The sequence below is a fragment of the Anabrus simplex genome, chromosome X (genome assembly GCF_040414725.1).
Source record: "Anabrus simplex isolate iqAnaSimp1 chromosome X, ASM4041472v1, whole genome shotgun sequence".
NCBI lineage: Eukaryota > Metazoa > Arthropoda > Insecta > Orthoptera > Tettigoniidae > Anabrus > Anabrus simplex.
In genome coordinates this window covers 115,654,031-115,672,147 of record NC_090279.1, presented here as the reverse complement: position 1 = coordinate 115,672,147, position 18,117 = coordinate 115,654,031, and the positions used below count along the sequence as shown (strand labels likewise).

Sequence of the window (18,117 nt, the reverse complement as noted above, 5' to 3'; positions counted from 1 at the left end):
AAGATTCTCAGCAATGGGAGTACACATGAGTGAAACAGGCCATAGATTCACAGACATTAAACAAGACCTAGTAATTCTCAATACGCTAAACAAGGGAAGGTTAATGAACAGTCTGGAAAATATTCATATCCTTCTAGACAAGTCATTTAATAAGGACAAGAATTTGAATGAAGTAAACGAACAGAGGAACCCCTTATTTGAATGCATGCTGAGATACATTGAGTTATTACGAAGGAAGCAAACACGCCCAGCGCATACTTCAAGCAATCACAAGGCCGATACGTCACAAGCAGTAACCTCCTCCCCGCCCGATATAGCAAATGACGACGCGTCCGCATTTCCCCTCCCTCCTAACCAGGCTAACTCACGAACTACAGCACACAGTTACAATACAAGGCTGAAGGCAGCCGGATTAAACCCACTCCCGCAGCACGGGAAGTTAAACTAACACGCAAGACAAGGGTAAGTTCATACTTTTATACTTTCCTACATTTAAAGACTTATTATCCGTTACGTCTTTCAAACTCCAACTAACAGCCGCACTTTTCCTGCCAGTTACAGATCGTGATACAGACGATCCAACTGTTTTCATACAAACTACAAATTAGCAAACTTCATATTCGAAACAAGCCACACCTCTCCACTCAACAGGAGATAAGAGACGTGAAAACACCGGATGCCTTCTCAAGGAAACTTTTTACTAATAGCTCAACAGAAATACTTCACATAGTGCATACAAGTTCTTCAGTAATCAACGAACTCATGGAAAATTCACAAGACTCATAGTGAACTGTATTTTAGTCCATCAGTGTTTTTAACTTTAAGATTTTTAATAATAAGTCTTAGTTTAACTAACAAACGCCTTCAATGCATCCCCCCCCCCTCTTCCCCCCCCCCCCCCATCCATTCACACACGCACTACTAACACTTGTTTTTAAGGTTTTAAGAAAATTGTGAGACTGTTTTTAGCTAATTTTTACTTTTGCCAAATGCAAGCAGCTGATGATGAATGCAACGCATTCGAAACATGTTCTGAACTTTTAATCTAATGTCTATTGAAATAGCCTAAGGCTAAATAAAAGTGAAAGTATCGATCAGGTGGATTCTTGTTCCTTCAATTAATTGGCCCGATGAATGACTCGACATAGACTTACCAAGTCTCATAATTGCTTATGTTCACTCGTGATTGTTGAACACAAGACCATCTCTATCTCACCGGGTTTGCTCTTTGTTGTATGTTTGCAAAATTTCAAAGTTTCCAGATAGTTCAGAGTGCATTCCTCAATGTTATCAGCTTCCAGCGTCTTGTAGGAACTTCCTTATCGTGAGCACCAAGAATTCGCCTACTTCGCTACTAGCCCGCCCAAAATGTCACTGCTCCACCAGTACTGCCGTCATCCAATGGCCACAGAGACTCTCGGCCTTTACTGTCGCATAACCGACAGTACATCCCCGTACTGTGACAACTACTGTATCATTTTGAATCTTCAAGTTGCTCAGCCTATGGCTAGTGTGGTCTACCACCTTATCTCTATTTCTCTGTGTTAAAATGATTTTGGATGTTTTACCACACATTCCACACAGTCTACTACAGTCTTCTTAACAAAGTTTGGTGATCACTACGGCAAGTGCATTTGTCTTCAACTCTTCTAATAAGCTGTCCACTGTGGTACATTAGAGACCCCTTCTCCCCTCCTTTCCTCCATCTTACCTTCCATTATAAGCTGAGACAATTCATATCTTTCATGCCTAAGGATAAAACAAGATATGTCATTTTGTTCTTATAATGCTGTGAAGCAGCTCTTTCTTTCTCCCTTCTCAGATCCCACATACACTGCTGATTTACAGCCAAGTAAAAGAACTCCTCTGGGACACTATTCAGGAAATTAGGTGTTTTTGAAAACTGAAGAGTAGCTAGTGGGACATAAAATTTAAAGAAACATTGCTATTTTTATATCATTACTTTCTATTATATATAAACATATACATGAAAAATTAACACCACCAGAATGTTGGCTGGCAGGAGAATTGTTAACACTGATACTTTCACAGCCCATGCTTTTGGGCTTATACCGTGTGAAGACAACACATGAGGAAGACTTATGCAATAATGAGGGTTCGAATTTAAGAATGCTTTGCCCTTGGAGCTGTAGTGGTACGCTCATTTGTCACCAGGTGGCTCACAGCGCTGACCAAAACATTAAACTCCAATTAAGACGTTCTATCACACCACCTTTGTGTGACAGAAGTATCAGAGGAATCAGAGATATAATTATGTGGTAGAAAAAATAAATAGAGACTAATAAAATAAAATGCAACGAAAGACCAGGATAGAATAGAACAGAGCTGAATAATATAAAGAAAGTGTGTGGAGAAAACCAGAGGAAGATAATGAGGCGAGACGTTTTGAAAGTATGACATACACATAGTTTGGAAGGAACCAACTCTTGATGACGAACTTACGAATTTGGTAAACACTGAAACAAAATAATACAGAAAGGAAAGGGAAGAGAACTACCAAAGTAAATCTGTAATGGCTGGCAACCACGTAGATAGCCAGTGTCCCTGTTAAAACTATTAGGATTTTTATGTATTTCCACAGCTTCCCGTATAATCCTAGACCTGTAGTATTTACTGTGGGTAAGAACTCGAACATCATGATATCATGTCTAGAGGTGGAGAATTTCTAACCACTAAATTGTGTTCTAAAAGCCTGGATTCAATTTCAAACCTCTCCGCAGTGTTCACAAGGAGTGAGGGCATTCGACACTGTTGATCGCGATTGGTCTGTCAGATGGGGATGTAAAGCCTCGAGTGGACCCATTGATGTTATTCAACAGGAGTAGGCTTTGTGCTGACACCGGGTTTCACCCTCTCCCTTCCTATTATAATATCACATCATTCGTTTCATTTCATTTACTCCTCTGATTTTATTTCATATGGCAGAAGGATAAAAGTTTACAAAATTATTTACAACTGTACGGTGTCAGCTTCCACACAAGGGTAAAGGTGTCATCTTATTTAAAGAAAACCTTTCAGCGAACAGTTGAATAACACGCCATGATGGTCTATCTAGCAGTGACTGGCGTGATGCTCTTAAAGATGACCGCTAATGTTGCAGACGTTCGAGCCGTGCTAGGCAGGTCCAATGACAATAACTATTTATATCGATGTTGATTCCCATACAGAACCTGAAATGTATGTCCTGAATGAGTAAATTTATATAACCTCTTTTTTTTCTTTCTTTACATCGCACCGACACAGATAGGTGTTATGGTGACGGTGGGATGGGAAAGGGCTAGGAGTGGTAAGGAAGCGGTCGTGGTCTTAATTAAGGTACAGCCCCAGCATTTGCCTGATGTGAAAATGGGAAACCACGGAAAACAATCTTCAGGGCTGCCGATAGTGGGGTTCGAACCTACTATCTCCCGAATACTGGATACTGGCCGCACTTAAGCGACTGCAGCTATCGAGCTCGGTAAATTTATAATACCAATATAGTTGGTACGTTATTAGACATTATAAGTTTTCCAGCTAACTCATTCCTGGTTGCCAGCATTTCGCCCCAGTGTGCTAAGTTATGCTCATCAGTTGGTAAATAACACACCAACCAAGAGGTCACTGCTATATTGGTATTATAAATTTACTCATTTAGGTCAAATATTTCAGATTCTCTATGCGAATCAACATATATATCATCTGATGGCCAGGCAGGCATCAATTTCTGAAAATGAGACTAAGTATCTCATAGTGCATTGGCTCAAAAAATGAAATGGCGTATGGCTTTTAGTGCCGGGAGTGTCCAAGGACAGGATCGGCTTGCCAGGTGCAGATCTTTTGATTTGACACCCGTAGGCGACCTGTGCGTCACGATGAGGATGAAATGATGAAGACGACACATACACCCAGCCCCCGCGCCAGCAAAATTACCCAATGATGGTTAAAATTACCGACCCTGACGGGAATCAAACCAGGGACCCCTGTGACCAAAGGCCAGCACGCTAACCATTTAGTCATGAAAAGTAACCTATGCAATAGTCTCCAAGGTATGCACTAGCCATGCGTCTTGGTAGGTGTGCTATTTATGAACTGATGGGCATTTTGAAACAGATGACCACGTAATATACATTGTTTCTTTCTGATAAGCGGATATCCCAATATGTTGAGGAATACAGACCTATCAATGAAAGAATACTGATCCTCACTCTGAACACAAAACCATATAAACTACAACTGATCCAGGTATATCAACCCACCATCGCTGCAGACGACCAAGAGATCAAAGACTTCTATGCAGACATGAAAGATACTATAGAATCACTTAAACCAAGAGGTATTACCATCATACTGGGAGACTTCAATGCAAAAGTAGGAACCACCTCGATGGACAACCACTTGCGAGAAACTGTAGGACAGTATGGCCTGGGTGCACGCAATGAGCGAGGCAATCGGTTGATGCTGTTTGCAACCGACAATAGTATTTCCATTATGAATACCATGTTTAAATACAACAAATGTCATCTCTTTATGTGGACCTCCCCGAATGGGCATTTTAAGAACCAAATTGATTACATCCTTGTCGATAAAAGGCGGAGAATCACCTTCCGTAATGTGAAAACCAAACCTAGTGTGGAATACGGATTGGATCGTCGTCTACTCTTGGCCTATCTTAGAATAAAACTGAGCAAACCAGCAACTAACCTAGAGGGTGTGACATGGCTTGAAAGAGAATTGAAGAATGGATCACAGATGCAGCGAGCAAGGTCCCAAGTTAAAAAATCCTGGAGATCGTTAAATTTTATTATCCAGAATCCCAAGAAAGCTAATTCTGGTGCCAAAAGTAAAGCTTATAAATGCTTGGTAAGACCGATTCTCCAATATGGATCTGCGTGCTGGGATGCGTACAGGGTGGGTTTAATAAATTCCCTAGAAAAAGTTCAAAGAAGAGCGATGTGTTTCGTAACCAGGAATAGGAGGAATAACATTAATTGGAAAAGCCTTGAATCTAGACAAACTAGAGCTCGCCTGCGTGGTCTTTATAAGAGCTATACGGGAATGGCTGCCTGGAGTAGTATTATGAATAGTTTGGAACCTCCCTCATACTATTCGAGAAATGATCATAAGCATAAAATTAGGGCCAGAAACCAGCATACGGACGTGGGTTAAGATTTCCTTCGTTAACAGGACCATAAAGGATTGGAATAAATTACTTCCAGCAGTCTTTGATAGATTCCCTTCCAGTATCAAGTCATTTAAGATCATTAATGTTAGTATAAAGTGGAAAGTAAAAGTTGTCAATTACGGACACTGAATTTGTCATTTTCTGCTTGGTTTAGATTGTGAAACTAGGAGTTTTTTTTCTTGTGGTATTCTCTTTCCAGGGAATTGCTTGTTGTACTCATCTTGTTGTTAATGTTGTTGGGTAATTATCAATGTTTTTAACCTTACTTTATTATGACTTGTAATGTTAAGCGTAGTAAGTTCAACCTACAGTAATTTTGTACACTGTAGTGTTAAGCACTGGGAAATACTTAAGTTTTTTGTGAATTTGTATATGATGCTGGATTTAGAATGTAATATTTTCTTTGCATATGTTGTACTCTTGTTGTTTGCTTGTTTGTTTGTTGTTGGGTAATTATGTTTACCTTATTATCACATTACTGTAAGTGACCATTGCCACCGGGATATTTCCCATTTGCAAAGTATTTGTTAATAATAAAGATGAACACCGCAGTGAAGCGACAACACTGGATGACTGACAAAACTTTGGCACTGGTTGAAACAAGACTAAACATCCGGCTCACAGTTGAAGATCCAAAACAACAAGGACGACTAATGAAAAAAATGAACAATGATATCAAACACGCTTGTAGAAGAGACAAGAATGAACATATTAAGAAACTGTGTCCAGAACTAGAGGCATATGTGATCAAAAATCACAGTGCAGAACTGTACGACAAGGTGAAATACTTAGCACAAGAGTTTATGCCTAAGACTCAGATTATTAAAGAAGCCCAAGGGAATATAATCACAAATGCAGCAGGCATCGCCAAAGTATGGAGAGAATACTGCATCAAGCTATTCACCGATGACCCACAACCAATGCCAGGTCACCAGAACCCAACAGACATTGAACCAATGATCCTTAGAGAAGAAGTGTAAAGTGAAAAAAAAAAAGTTCCACAACCGGAAAGCACCAGGTCAAAATGGAATCACTGCTGAAATCCTAAAGAACATGGGTGACCTAGCTGTCGACATCCTCCACAAGTTATGTCAGAAGATATGGACATCCAGAATTTTTTTTTGCTATTTTGCTTAACGTCGCACCGACACAGATATGTCTTATGGCGACGATGGGAGAGGAAAGGTCTAGGATGTGGAAGGAAGCGGCCGTGGCCTTCATTAAGGTACAGCCCCGGCATTTGCCTGGTGTGAAAATGGGAAACCACGGAAAACCATCTTCAGGGCTGCCGACAGTGGGGCTCGAACCCACTATCTCCCGATTACTGGATACTGGCCGCATTTAAGCGACTGCAGCTATCGAGCTCGGTCATCCAGAAATTGGCCGGAGAAGTGATGCCACTCCATCTTCGTACCACTGTTCAAGAAAGGTTCTCCACTTGACTGTGCAAACTATCAAACGACAGCCCTCATCTCCCATGCCAGTAAAATCATGCTCACGGTGCTGAATGAGAGGCTGAAGACCTTCTTACTTCAGCTCACAGAGAACGCAAGGGAGTAAAATATCAAGATGTTCCTGTGCTTCGTGGACTATAAGAAAGCCTTCAATAAGGTAAAAATGGACAAAGCTCTGACCTATACTCATTGAGTTGGGGACGCCGAGACATTTAGTGTACCTGATTCAATAACTGTACTCTTTTAACACTGCGACAGTGAGAGTTAATGGCAACTTCTCAGACATCTTTTCTCCTAGTGCTGGAGTGTGACAAGGTTGCATTCTCTCCCGCTCCTATTAATGTATACAGTGAGTACATTATGAGGGAGATTCTCGAGAATTGGAGAGACGGCATCACAGTTGGTGTCAGGAAAATTAACAATCTCAGATATGCAGATGACACTGTGATAATTGCAACAGATGATCATGAACTAGAAACTATCATGCGGAGGTTAGACAAGTGAAGCAGAGAATATGGTCTTGAAATCAACAATAAAAAGACCAAAGTGATGATTGTAGATCGTTTTAATAACAGACCTACCATAACAAGAATTGCTGATTATGAGGTTGTCAGTCGCTTCGAGTATCTGGGATCTATTGTCACAAATACCGGAGACTGTGAACCTGAGATCCGTAAGCTTATTGCGATTGTGAGAAATTCAACAGCATAACTTACCCACATCGGGAAGGACACCTCCATCACTTCCAAGACAAAGTTCACCCTCATTTGAACTCTGATCTTCCCTATCGCGACATATGCAGCAGAAACTTGGACGATGAAGGATGACGCGGATTACCGCAGGATTGATGCTTTAGAAATGTAGTGCTATAGGAGATTAAAGCGAATACCATGGACAACACACTGTACTAATGAATCGATCATGCAACAGCTCGGCATCAGAAAGACTGTCGAACCTTATCAACCAGAAAGAACTCAGATATTTTGGTCATACTGCCAGAAGACAGGAATCAATGGAAATACTTATCAGAGCGAAAAGTCGACGGCCGAAGACCTAGAGGACGTGTACCGTTACGATGGATGGACCAGATCAAGATGTCTTATATGTTGGGTTACAACAGACATTATTATTAAAAAAAGCTAAGTGTACGTATATTGGTCTAGAGTTGAGGTTATACAGGACAATGCTTAATGTTAATATGATATGATGATGTATCTTGAGACTTGGATAAGGTTGATTTTAATGTAAATATGCTGATGAAGGGAGTTAAGGCTCCCGAAACATGTACATATAAATAATTCAAATATTAATAATATGTTGACAGGGCGGACTAACAACAATCGCCCATTGTACATTATTATTAGGTGGAGAAGATTCGCAGTTTAATGCGGAAACAAGTGAACTGATAAATAATAATAATAAAAAGCCAAATTAGTAAAAATAAAAACAACAAAAATAATAAAAATATAATATCTGACTCACCCTGCGCTGCAATGTGATGAACGTATTGCATAACTGATATGAAGGGAAGGAAGATCAGGAAAGGAGGGGGGGAAAAAAGCGGAGTAGGGCAGATCGGAGAGAATGGGGAAGGGAGGGAGAAGTGAGGAGGGGCTGAGGGCTATGGGAATAGGGGTAAATGCTGTGGAAAGGTATCATGAATTGAATGGAAAATAGATTTTTGATTTGTTAAATTAAAATTGCTAAAAATAATAATGAGAAGGTCAAATAGAATGTTGGATTTCTCTGAAATGTCAGTAAGGTTGTAGTTTGAATTGAAGTACTGATCTAAATGTATAAAACAGTTTTCTGTTATATCAAGTAGGGGGCCTTTGTTTAATATCTTAAGGATTTCCATATCTTGCTCTATGTTAGTAAAATTATGATTGTAATCTTGCATGTGTTGACCTACTGCTGAGAATTTATTATATCTTAGGGCATTAGTATGTTCTGAATATCTTGTGTTGAAACTTCTCCCAGTCTGTCCAACATATGAAAAATTGCAAGTATTAAACTTGATCCTGTAAACTCCGAGTTTGAGAAACTATTAATTCTTTTAACTAATGTGGATTTGTATAAGATATCTGCATTTTTATTATTTGTTTTAAAGGCTATTTTACACTGTGTTTCTTAAAAATGTTAGTGATTTTATAAATATCTTTATTAAACGTGAAGGTGGAGATTAAGGGAACGTTGGGTTTTTCTTTCTTTAATGTGGTCGAAGGACGATGTCTGTATTTGCTTATTATTCTTTCAATTAAAAAATTATTGTAACCATTGGATTTTGCAATACCTTGAATGGTGTTCAGTTCATTTTTTAGATCTGTTTTAAACATAGGTACAGTAAAGGCTCGGTGAACTAAGCTGTTGTAAGTTGCTCATTTCTGAGTCTGTGAATGTACTGAGTCTTGGCGGATTGTAATGTAACCCCCTTTACAAAAATTTTGTATTGAAAAGGTGGGACTGTTAAACTTTTAATTTTATATATAAACTCAAAGGCCCTTATCGTGTCTATAAAAACTTATAATTTTAGGTCTGCAAGTACAATCACTTCAATGACAGAAATGCACATGGGCGTCTCCGAAGACCGTAAAAGTAGTTAGTGGGACGTAAAGCAAATAGCATTATTATTAGAAATGCATATTTAAAAAAAGTAAACTCACATACATGCCTAAAAATTAATTAGAAATTGTATACCACTATCTCTCCTAGCCTGCCTGCCAACAATCTGATAGTAAAAATATTTGCGACCACTGGAACTACAACCATCTAAGCTGTGGATTAAACCATACGAATTCGACGTAAAGCCCCTAGCAAAAAAAAAAAAAAACATACGAATTAAACTGGTGCTTTAACGATCACAACCACCACGCCTGTTGTTGAATCTTTTCACTAACCAGTATTTGTTTTCTTAACCCATACACCTAATAAATTAATTTTTCTGAAACTCGCCAATGAAACCGAAAATTAAAAATCTGGCTTCAATGTGCATTTGGGTCCCTTTCATCTAGCTATTTTTAAAATTTAAGATCTCTGTGTGCCGTAGATTTGGCTGGGCATTGGGGGGACACACACACACATTTTCTTTTATTATTACAGATAGATTCTAAACATAGGGCAAGTAATACAGTTAAAAGTATTGAAATGCAAAATTTATTGTTACTACAAAATTGAAAAAAAAAATTTTTTTTTTTTTAAATCTACTGTTCTCAGCCATGTTTATATTTATGGAAATAAACAACAGTTTAAAATCACAATTGATCATCAGGGGCATTTTAAAATTCCAACCAAGAACAGCATTTGTGTAACGATGCTCTTGTCCTTACCTCAGCTTTGTCGACAAGAGTCTCCCCATATAAGTTAGCAGAGCTTACCTCAGCTTTGTCGACAAGAGTCTCCCCATATAAGTTAGCAGAGCTTACCTCAGCTTTGTCAATAAGAGTCTCCCCATATAAGTTAGCAGAGCTTACCTCAGCTTTGTCAATAAGAGTCTCCCCATATAAGTTAGCAGAGGGCGCTACTCTGGCAAAATATCGACTGATGTTTACGCTCGACTGTAAAGTGATGTTGTCTTGAAGCTCCAGACTTGTGGCAGCTCCCCATACCACATCAACAGACTGTGTTGTCTCCAACATCTTCAACGTCAGCAGACCACCTACATAAAGAAAAAACTTCACAGTTACGAGAATTTTAAAATTATTTTTGCTATCTTTCTAAATCACATACTAACACTGGTAGGATTTTTGCAAATCTAGGCCATGACTGCGGTCATTACTAACATACTCAGGACCATAGACGACAGAAGACGTTGAAGCTTCTCCTTATACTGTAGGCTGTAGATTTCTTAAGACATTTAATATCGTGCACAAAAGAACTTGGTTTATGCACCAGTAGTCGAGTGTCAATTATCCATGTTAATGGGTGGCAGCCACTCCTCGGATAAACAAAAACGCGGTTAGTAAGAAATTAGTTTTCACCGTCAAGCCTTGTCACTGCAAACAACTCGATCTGCAGTTCACTTGAATCGTAGAGTTTGGTAAACCTTCACTATCTGAAGAGCAAGAAAGAGGTTTACCCAGAAAGTAGCTGTGCGGTTTCGGTCAAACACCCATCAGCTTGCATTCGGGAGTTAGCGGGTTCGAACCCCAGTCAGCAGCAGGCTGTACCTTACTGAAGGCCATGGCCACTTCTTTGCCTTTCCTATCCCATCGTCGCCATAAGACCTATCTGTGTCGGAGCGAGAGGTTAGGACTTCAACATGGCACAACTCGCACCACGTCATAACATGCCGTAGATACAGCTAGTGACAAGATAACTGGTCTGGATAGGTTAGATCACTGTTCCAGGGGCAAGCGAGAAGCCCTTATGCCCCCAGGTTAGAGCCGCAAAGCAGCACACAGATCTCCAGTATTCCTGTGACAGCATGACGAGACCTCTGCCATGCCTAAAAAACAATAATTAAAAAAACTGAATTTCACTCCTACTGTACTTTATAAAATCACATTGTGGACACAACCCGCACACACCATGGCACTTTCAAACTTCATAGTTTCATTATTTTCACAGAGAGTCGTGGCCCTTTAGACACACATGATAAAAGGTCTAGTGGTGACAATAGCAAATTGCTCTAGCCAATAGGTACACAGAAAATGTCTGCAATTCCCAGATTGACACAGTCTCAGTTTTAATTTTTCTACGTAAGTAAGAATACTTTGAGGAAGGTTCTCTCCTCTCTGCTACTCCAGCTATCACTTCACAACATTTTGCATGAATTTATCATTCCTAAACATGCACCCGCTTTAATAAAGTGCTACCCGAGGTTCTTAATGTATGAAAGTTTTAAGTCACCCTCTTACCTTTCCACATTGAGAAGTTATAAAAAGTTTCACCAAAACAAGAAATCACCTAAACTACTGAAAAATGAATTTGTCACTTTGAAAAATGTTTACTCCATTCCTAAATAGTCAGTTAACACTTTGATTTTGGTACTTCTCTTTCTTTTTTGTAGAACTTCGTACTGTTCAATAAGCTGACACTGTGACAGCACACTGCACTGAACAGAGGAAAATTCTCTCATAATAATAATAATAATAATAATAATAATAATAATAATAATAATAATAATAATAATAATAATAATAATAATTGTTACCGTGGTTTGGTGGATTAGCAGAGGTGAAAGAAGGTGCTGGGATGAACAGGTCTCAATCTATGAAATTAAAGTTAATTTAAAATTTAACAAGGTTATATTTTCTTTCCAAAATCAAGAAATAACAAGAATGGCAGGTACAGAGTAGCAAAGCAAAAAACGAGAATGTACAATTACAGTATTATAGGATTTGGGCTCCGAGAGCCAGACACATAATTCTTGAGCAATGAGCCCAACTTTACTTATGTTCACGGTTCAACAAAGGGGCAGAAAACCCCAATCATGCCTAGGAGCACTTGCTCCTAATTACACAGTAAAGCCTCCTCGAGGCATACAGAAACAACTTTTAAGAAAGAGCAACTCGCTCTTAAGTTCGAGCCTATCAAAGGCCACACCAAACTCCACTTTCAAGCTGTCCTCTAAGGACACATACACAGGGGTAAGAATACCCAACCTACTGAGGCCTATTCAGTGAAGAAAAAGAAATATTACATGGCCTCTAAAATACCAACTTGAGAGGAGGCGTTCTTGCACTCCTACAACACTTTATTAAAACCTACTTGGCACTAGGCCTCTAATACAAGGGCTAATCCCATACTAAAGAGGTGACTTATAGAAGGAGACAATTTACATTACGTTAAGGAAGAAACAGTTGAGAAAATAAGTTCACCTCAATGCAATATGAGTGGGAGCTCGAGAGGGTTAAGCACTCTCTATCCCAATTTGTAGTTTAGAAGGATGGAATAGATATTAAGTGTCTTTACATTTTAGAGAAAAGTTACATGGTAAAAGGCTTCGGACCTGCCCCGAGAGTTACAATACTCAAGATTTACAGTACCATTTTCCTATTTTTCATCCCACTTCAACTGGTAGGCAAAGAGAAGATTTTGTTTTCTCAAAACATGTACTAATTGCTCCTCTATTCCATACTGTAGTATTAGCTGAACATTGTCCAGCTCCACTGCTAAATGGTTAGCGTGATGGCCTTTGGTCACAGGGGTCCCAGGTTCAATTCCCGGCAGGGTCGGGAATTATAACCATCATTGCTTAATTTCGCTGGCACGGGGGCTGTGTGAATGTGTCGTCTTTGTCATCATTTCATCCTCCTCATGATGCACAGGTGGCCTACGGGTGTCAAATCAAAAGAGCTGCACCTGGCGAGCTAAACTTGTCCTCAGACACTCCCGACACTAAAAGCCATACGCCATTTCATTTCAGTTCAACATTCTAGAATGAGCAAGCATACCCAGAACTTGTGCACTGTTCAGTCACAGAAGGTTCATGTCAGAGGAATGAATAGTAGTTTATTGTTGTATGAGGAACTAAGCAAAGCAGTGTTCTTCAGAAAATGTCATCAGCCGGGTGGCGGGGATGAGTCGCCGGGCAGGGAATACTACATAAAGAATAAATTTCCCTCAGGGCATTAACAGTAATATCAGACTGGCGTTACTAGTGATATTAACATGAACAAGACATAACACACTGCTCATTCATAAACACACAGCACCACAGCTCACCAAACTGTTGCTGTGGAGTGCCATACAGGTTTGTGACATCATGCAGAACAGAGTGCTCGTTTGCGATTCAACACCAATCCAGAGATCGCTCATGCACTACACTACATGATAGCCAAGCTAGATATTTAAACTCTGATGTAACTGATGAAATTGTGCTAACAATAATGAAAATTTATCATTTAAATTATCTGTTTTACAGCACTGTATTTAAGCCTACATTTTAATTTGGAGCACCCAACTACTGAAATATGTATTAATATTATGTAACTAGCACATATTTAGGTTATGTTAGCCTGGCGGTCTGTATTTGTGTAGTATAGTACAGGTATCCGTAGAAATTCTTACTAGAATTCTATAGATGTAATTAGGATAGGCTTAACTACAGTTTAGAGTTGTATAATTCTTGTGTATTCCTTTCGGTAATTGAAGACAGTTTTTTTTCTGTTGTGGTGTTGTAGGATAAAAATAGAGTAAGACTAAGTAGTATTGTACTGTAGTTGTATATTAATTACCTTATTGTCATGTGATCTTTGTGTACTATCCTAGACTAAATTTCTTTCCTTTCATTTTACTTTTTCCACATAATAAGTTATTTTACTTTTTCTTTTCATTGTTTCGTAGAGAATGACTAAGGAGTGCAAGTGTAGGAACTGTGGATGTGGAGAGGCATTGAGGAGTATGGGACACGAGTTGGAGAGTTTGTGGGAGATAATTAGGACTCTCTCAGAAGACAGGAAGGTAGGCCTCCCTCAAACAATGTACAGGTTACAGCAGGTGTAAAAGAGGGATGGGAAGGAATTGTAGAAGACAGGTTGTCTAACGTTCTAAGCGGAAGGAGAATGCAGGTTAAGGGCTCTATTTAGGATCAGAATTCAGGACAGGTGTCTGTGAAATTGGTACGAGTCACTGTAGGTAGAACAGAGGGAAGATGAGGAACAGGGAACTTTTGCCGAGATGTGTGGAAGTAGGAGGAAGGGAAAACGTAGGAAAGGGAAATGTAGAGTAGAGGATAGGAAAAGACAGGAGGAACAGGGTCATGGGAGGGAGAAAAGGACAGAGGAAGTAGCTTCTGCAGCTGTCAGGAAAGATAAGGCTGACCAGGACAAGAGGGGGAAAAAATGTGGTGGGTACGGGTTGAGGCTCTGGTCATGAGGGATTCCACTGTTAGACATGTGGGGAAAATGAGTAGCAGAAAGGGAACAAGGGTAGAGTGTTATCCAGGAATTAGGTTGAGGCAGATGTTGAGGACAGTAGAAGAGAAGGAGGAGGGGAAGGAGGTGGTGGTAGCGTTTCGCGTTGATTGGGGATTTAAATGAGACTGGAGTGGGTATGTGGGAAACTGGGAGTGAGATTTCTAGATCCTAATGGGTGGGTAGGAGATGGGGATCTGCACTCAGATGGCCTTCACTTAAACCGCAGTGGTACGTATAAGTTAGGAAATTTGTTTGGAATGGTAATATGGAGGTACATTCAGCGAAACAGGTTGGTCTAGGGAGCAGTGATAAGGTTACAAAGAAGGGCAGCTGATTCAGAAAATGATGAAACCAACTGGAGGGAAAAATATCCTGGGCATAGTGCTGATAAAACCAGATGAGCTCTAAAGAGAAACCAAAGTAACAGATGGTATTATTTATCATTAAGCTGTTTTTGTCGTAGTTAAAAATAAATGTAATAGAATGGAAGGTTGTAAAAATAGGACTATTAAGCAGTACCATATGGCTGATAAAGAAGGCACGGGGGAGTTTTTAAAAAGTAACTATGATCGGTGGAAAATGGTAAATAAAAATGTAAACAGATTCTGGGATGGATAGCAACTGTTGATGAATGTGAAAACAGGTTTGTACCTTTAAAGGTGGTAAGGAATGGTAAAGACCCACCTTATCATAATAGAGAAATAAAGAGACTAAGAAGGAGGTGCAGGTTGGAAAGAAATAGAGTTAGAAATGGCTGTGGAAGTAAGGAAAAACTGAAGGAACTTAATAGGAAATTGAATCTAGCAAAGAAGTCAGCTAAGGATAACATGATGTCAAGCTTAATTGGTGGTCATACAAATTTTAGTGAAAAATTAAAGGGAATATGTAGGTACTTTAAGGCAGAAACAGGTTCCAAGAAGGACATTCCAGGAATCATTAATAAACAAGGGGAGTGTATGTGTGAGGATCTTCAAAAGGCAGAACTATTCAGTCAGCAGTATGTAAAGATTGTTGGTTACAAGGATAATTTCCAGATAGAAGAGGTGGCTAATACTAAAGAAGAATTAATATCTGCATATGATAACAATGACATTTACAATAAGATACAAAAGTTGAAAACTAGAAATGCAGCTGGAATTGATAGGATTTCTGGGGATATGCTAAAAACAATATGTTGGGATATAGTCCCATATCTGAAGTACTTATTTGATTATTGTTTGCATGAAAGAGCTATACCAAATGAACGGAGAGTTGCTATAGTAGTCCCTGTGTATAAAGGAAAGGGTGACAGACATAAAGCTAAAAATTACAGGCCAGTAAGTTTGACTGCATTGCATGTAAGCTTTGGGAAGGCATTGTTTCTGATTATATTAGACATGTTTGCAAAATTAATAACTGGTTCGATAGAAGGCAGTTCGGGTTTAGGAAAGGTTATTCCACTGAAACTCAACTTCTAGGATTCCAGCAAGATATACCAGACATCTTGGATTCTGGAGGTCAAATGGACTGTATCACGATTGACCTGTCTAAAGCATTTGATAGGGTGGATCATGGGAGACTATTGGCTAAAATGAGTGCAATTGGACTAGACAAAAGAGTGACTGAATGGGTTGCTATATTTCTAGAAAATAGATCTCAGAGAATTAGAGTAGGTGAGGCTTTATCTGACCCTGTAATAATTAAGAGGGGAATTCCTCAAGGCAGTATTATCGGACCTTTATGTTTTCTTATATATATAAATAATATGAGTAAAGGAGCGGAATCAGAGGTAAGGCTTTTTGCGAATGATGTTATTCTGTGTAGAATAATGAATAAGTTACAAGATTGTTAGCAACTGCAAAATGACCTTGATAATGCTGTGAGATGGGAAGCAGGCAATGGTATGATGATAAACGGGGTTAAAAGTCAGGTGGAGAGTTTCACAAATAGGAAAAATGCTCTCTGTTTTAATTACTGTGTTGATGGGGTGGAAGTTCCTTTTGGGGATCATTTTAAGTACCTAGATGTTAATATAATGAAAGATCTTCATTGGGGTAATCACATAAATGGGATTGTAAACAAAGGGTACAGATCTCTGCACATTGTTATGAGGGTGTTTAGGGGTTGTAGTAAGGGTGTAAAGGAGAGGGCATAGAAGTCTCTGGTAAGACCCCCCAAGTAGAGTATGGTTCCAGTGTATGGGACCCTCACCAGGATTACTTGATGGATGAAATGGAAAAAATCCAACGAAAAGCAGCTTGATTTGTTCTGGGTGATTTCCGACAAAAAAAGTAGCGTTGGAAGTGATAAATATCATTATTGATCAATGTCATATCAACCAACACTCCCAACACATTACAAGCTCGCCCCTCTATTCTACCTCCCGTCTTTCCGTCAACTCTCCTCTGCACATGAACTTCGCCCATGCTCCTCCCTCCCAAATGCCCCCCTCCCCCCAGCACCAAACTCACAAACACATGCGCGGAATACCGACTGAGCTTCCTTCACTGTCGGTCAACACTCACGAACAAGTAGCTTCTCAGCGGCACATCGGGTATGTAACACAAACATTTACTCTTCTTTACTTACCTAGATCTTTTCTTTAAACACCAATTTAATAATAATATCTCAATTACAGATAACTTCCACTCCATCCACCACAACTTTCAACAACACGCTAAAATCCAGCACGCACCAACACGGAGTGCCACTACAGCTCCACTTCACAAACTGAAATGAAGATGTCTCGTCCTAGCCAAGACTCTCTAGTATTGTACTTTCTCATTTAATCCCTACACTGCGAATTATGCCAAAAGCAACTCCATTCTATTTCACTAGGCCAGCATAACAAAAACAAAAACTTTGTCCCGATGTTCTTCACGTTTTCATTTATGGCAAAGTCTCATCAACAATCCCACGCTGGTATTTTTCACATAGCATTCATAGTTATGAAGAAGTTAACAAAACTCAAAAGTGAAAGATTCTAACCCCGCAACAGTTCCCTGAAAATACAATTATCAACAAATAACTGCCGTAATTTTTGCCATTCACAATGCACCGTGTACTCAATGACCTTTCGTTTCGACTACGCCGAAATTATGCCTAAACATTACGACACCCAAACAAGTGAAATAGTGAAATAGTTTCTTTCCATGCCAACCAAATTCACCGTTGTTTATGGAGCCATATTCATGAACACAGGACCTCAACCAGAGAGCTTCCAGTATGACTATCGCCTAATAGAACCTCACTAGGCAATCTTAAAAATGTTGGAATATTTTTCCTAGCATTCCAATAACTGTGAACTGAGGTCAAACCACACTGCAGATTACTGTGTAGTTGCCTTGTTAATAATGCAATCATCAACCAACGGCAGAAATAATGTGATGCACATTGGTGCCAGACATTTTGTATCCTTTCTCCCCAAATTGCTCCCTTGTAAATATGTCTTATAAGCTTGTAATTTCCCAACTGTTCAATAGAATAACGTAAATATTACTGTGCATTTGCCCTGTCAAACTGTGATCGTCAACCAATGGCAGTAATTATTGTTATGAACATTAGTGCCAGGCACTTTGCACCCTTACTCCCCAAACTGCTTCCATATATATATATATATATATATATATATAATTTCCTAAGA

At 39.3% G+C, this 18,117-nt stretch overlaps 1 protein-coding gene across 1 annotated transcript in view; it reads right to left on the bottom strand.

Annotated features, from left to right (window-relative positions):
* GluProRS (Glutamyl-prolyl-tRNA synthetase) overlaps nt 1–18,117 on the bottom strand; it is a 399,755-nt gene that overhangs the window by 365,614 nt on the left and 16,024 nt on the right. The window contains exon 2 of the mRNA XM_068230702.1: nt 10,107–10,291. Coding sequence (XP_068086803.1) covers nt 10,107–10,291 — 185 coding nt within the window. The remainder of the gene's footprint in view (nt 1–10,106; nt 10,292–18,117) is intronic.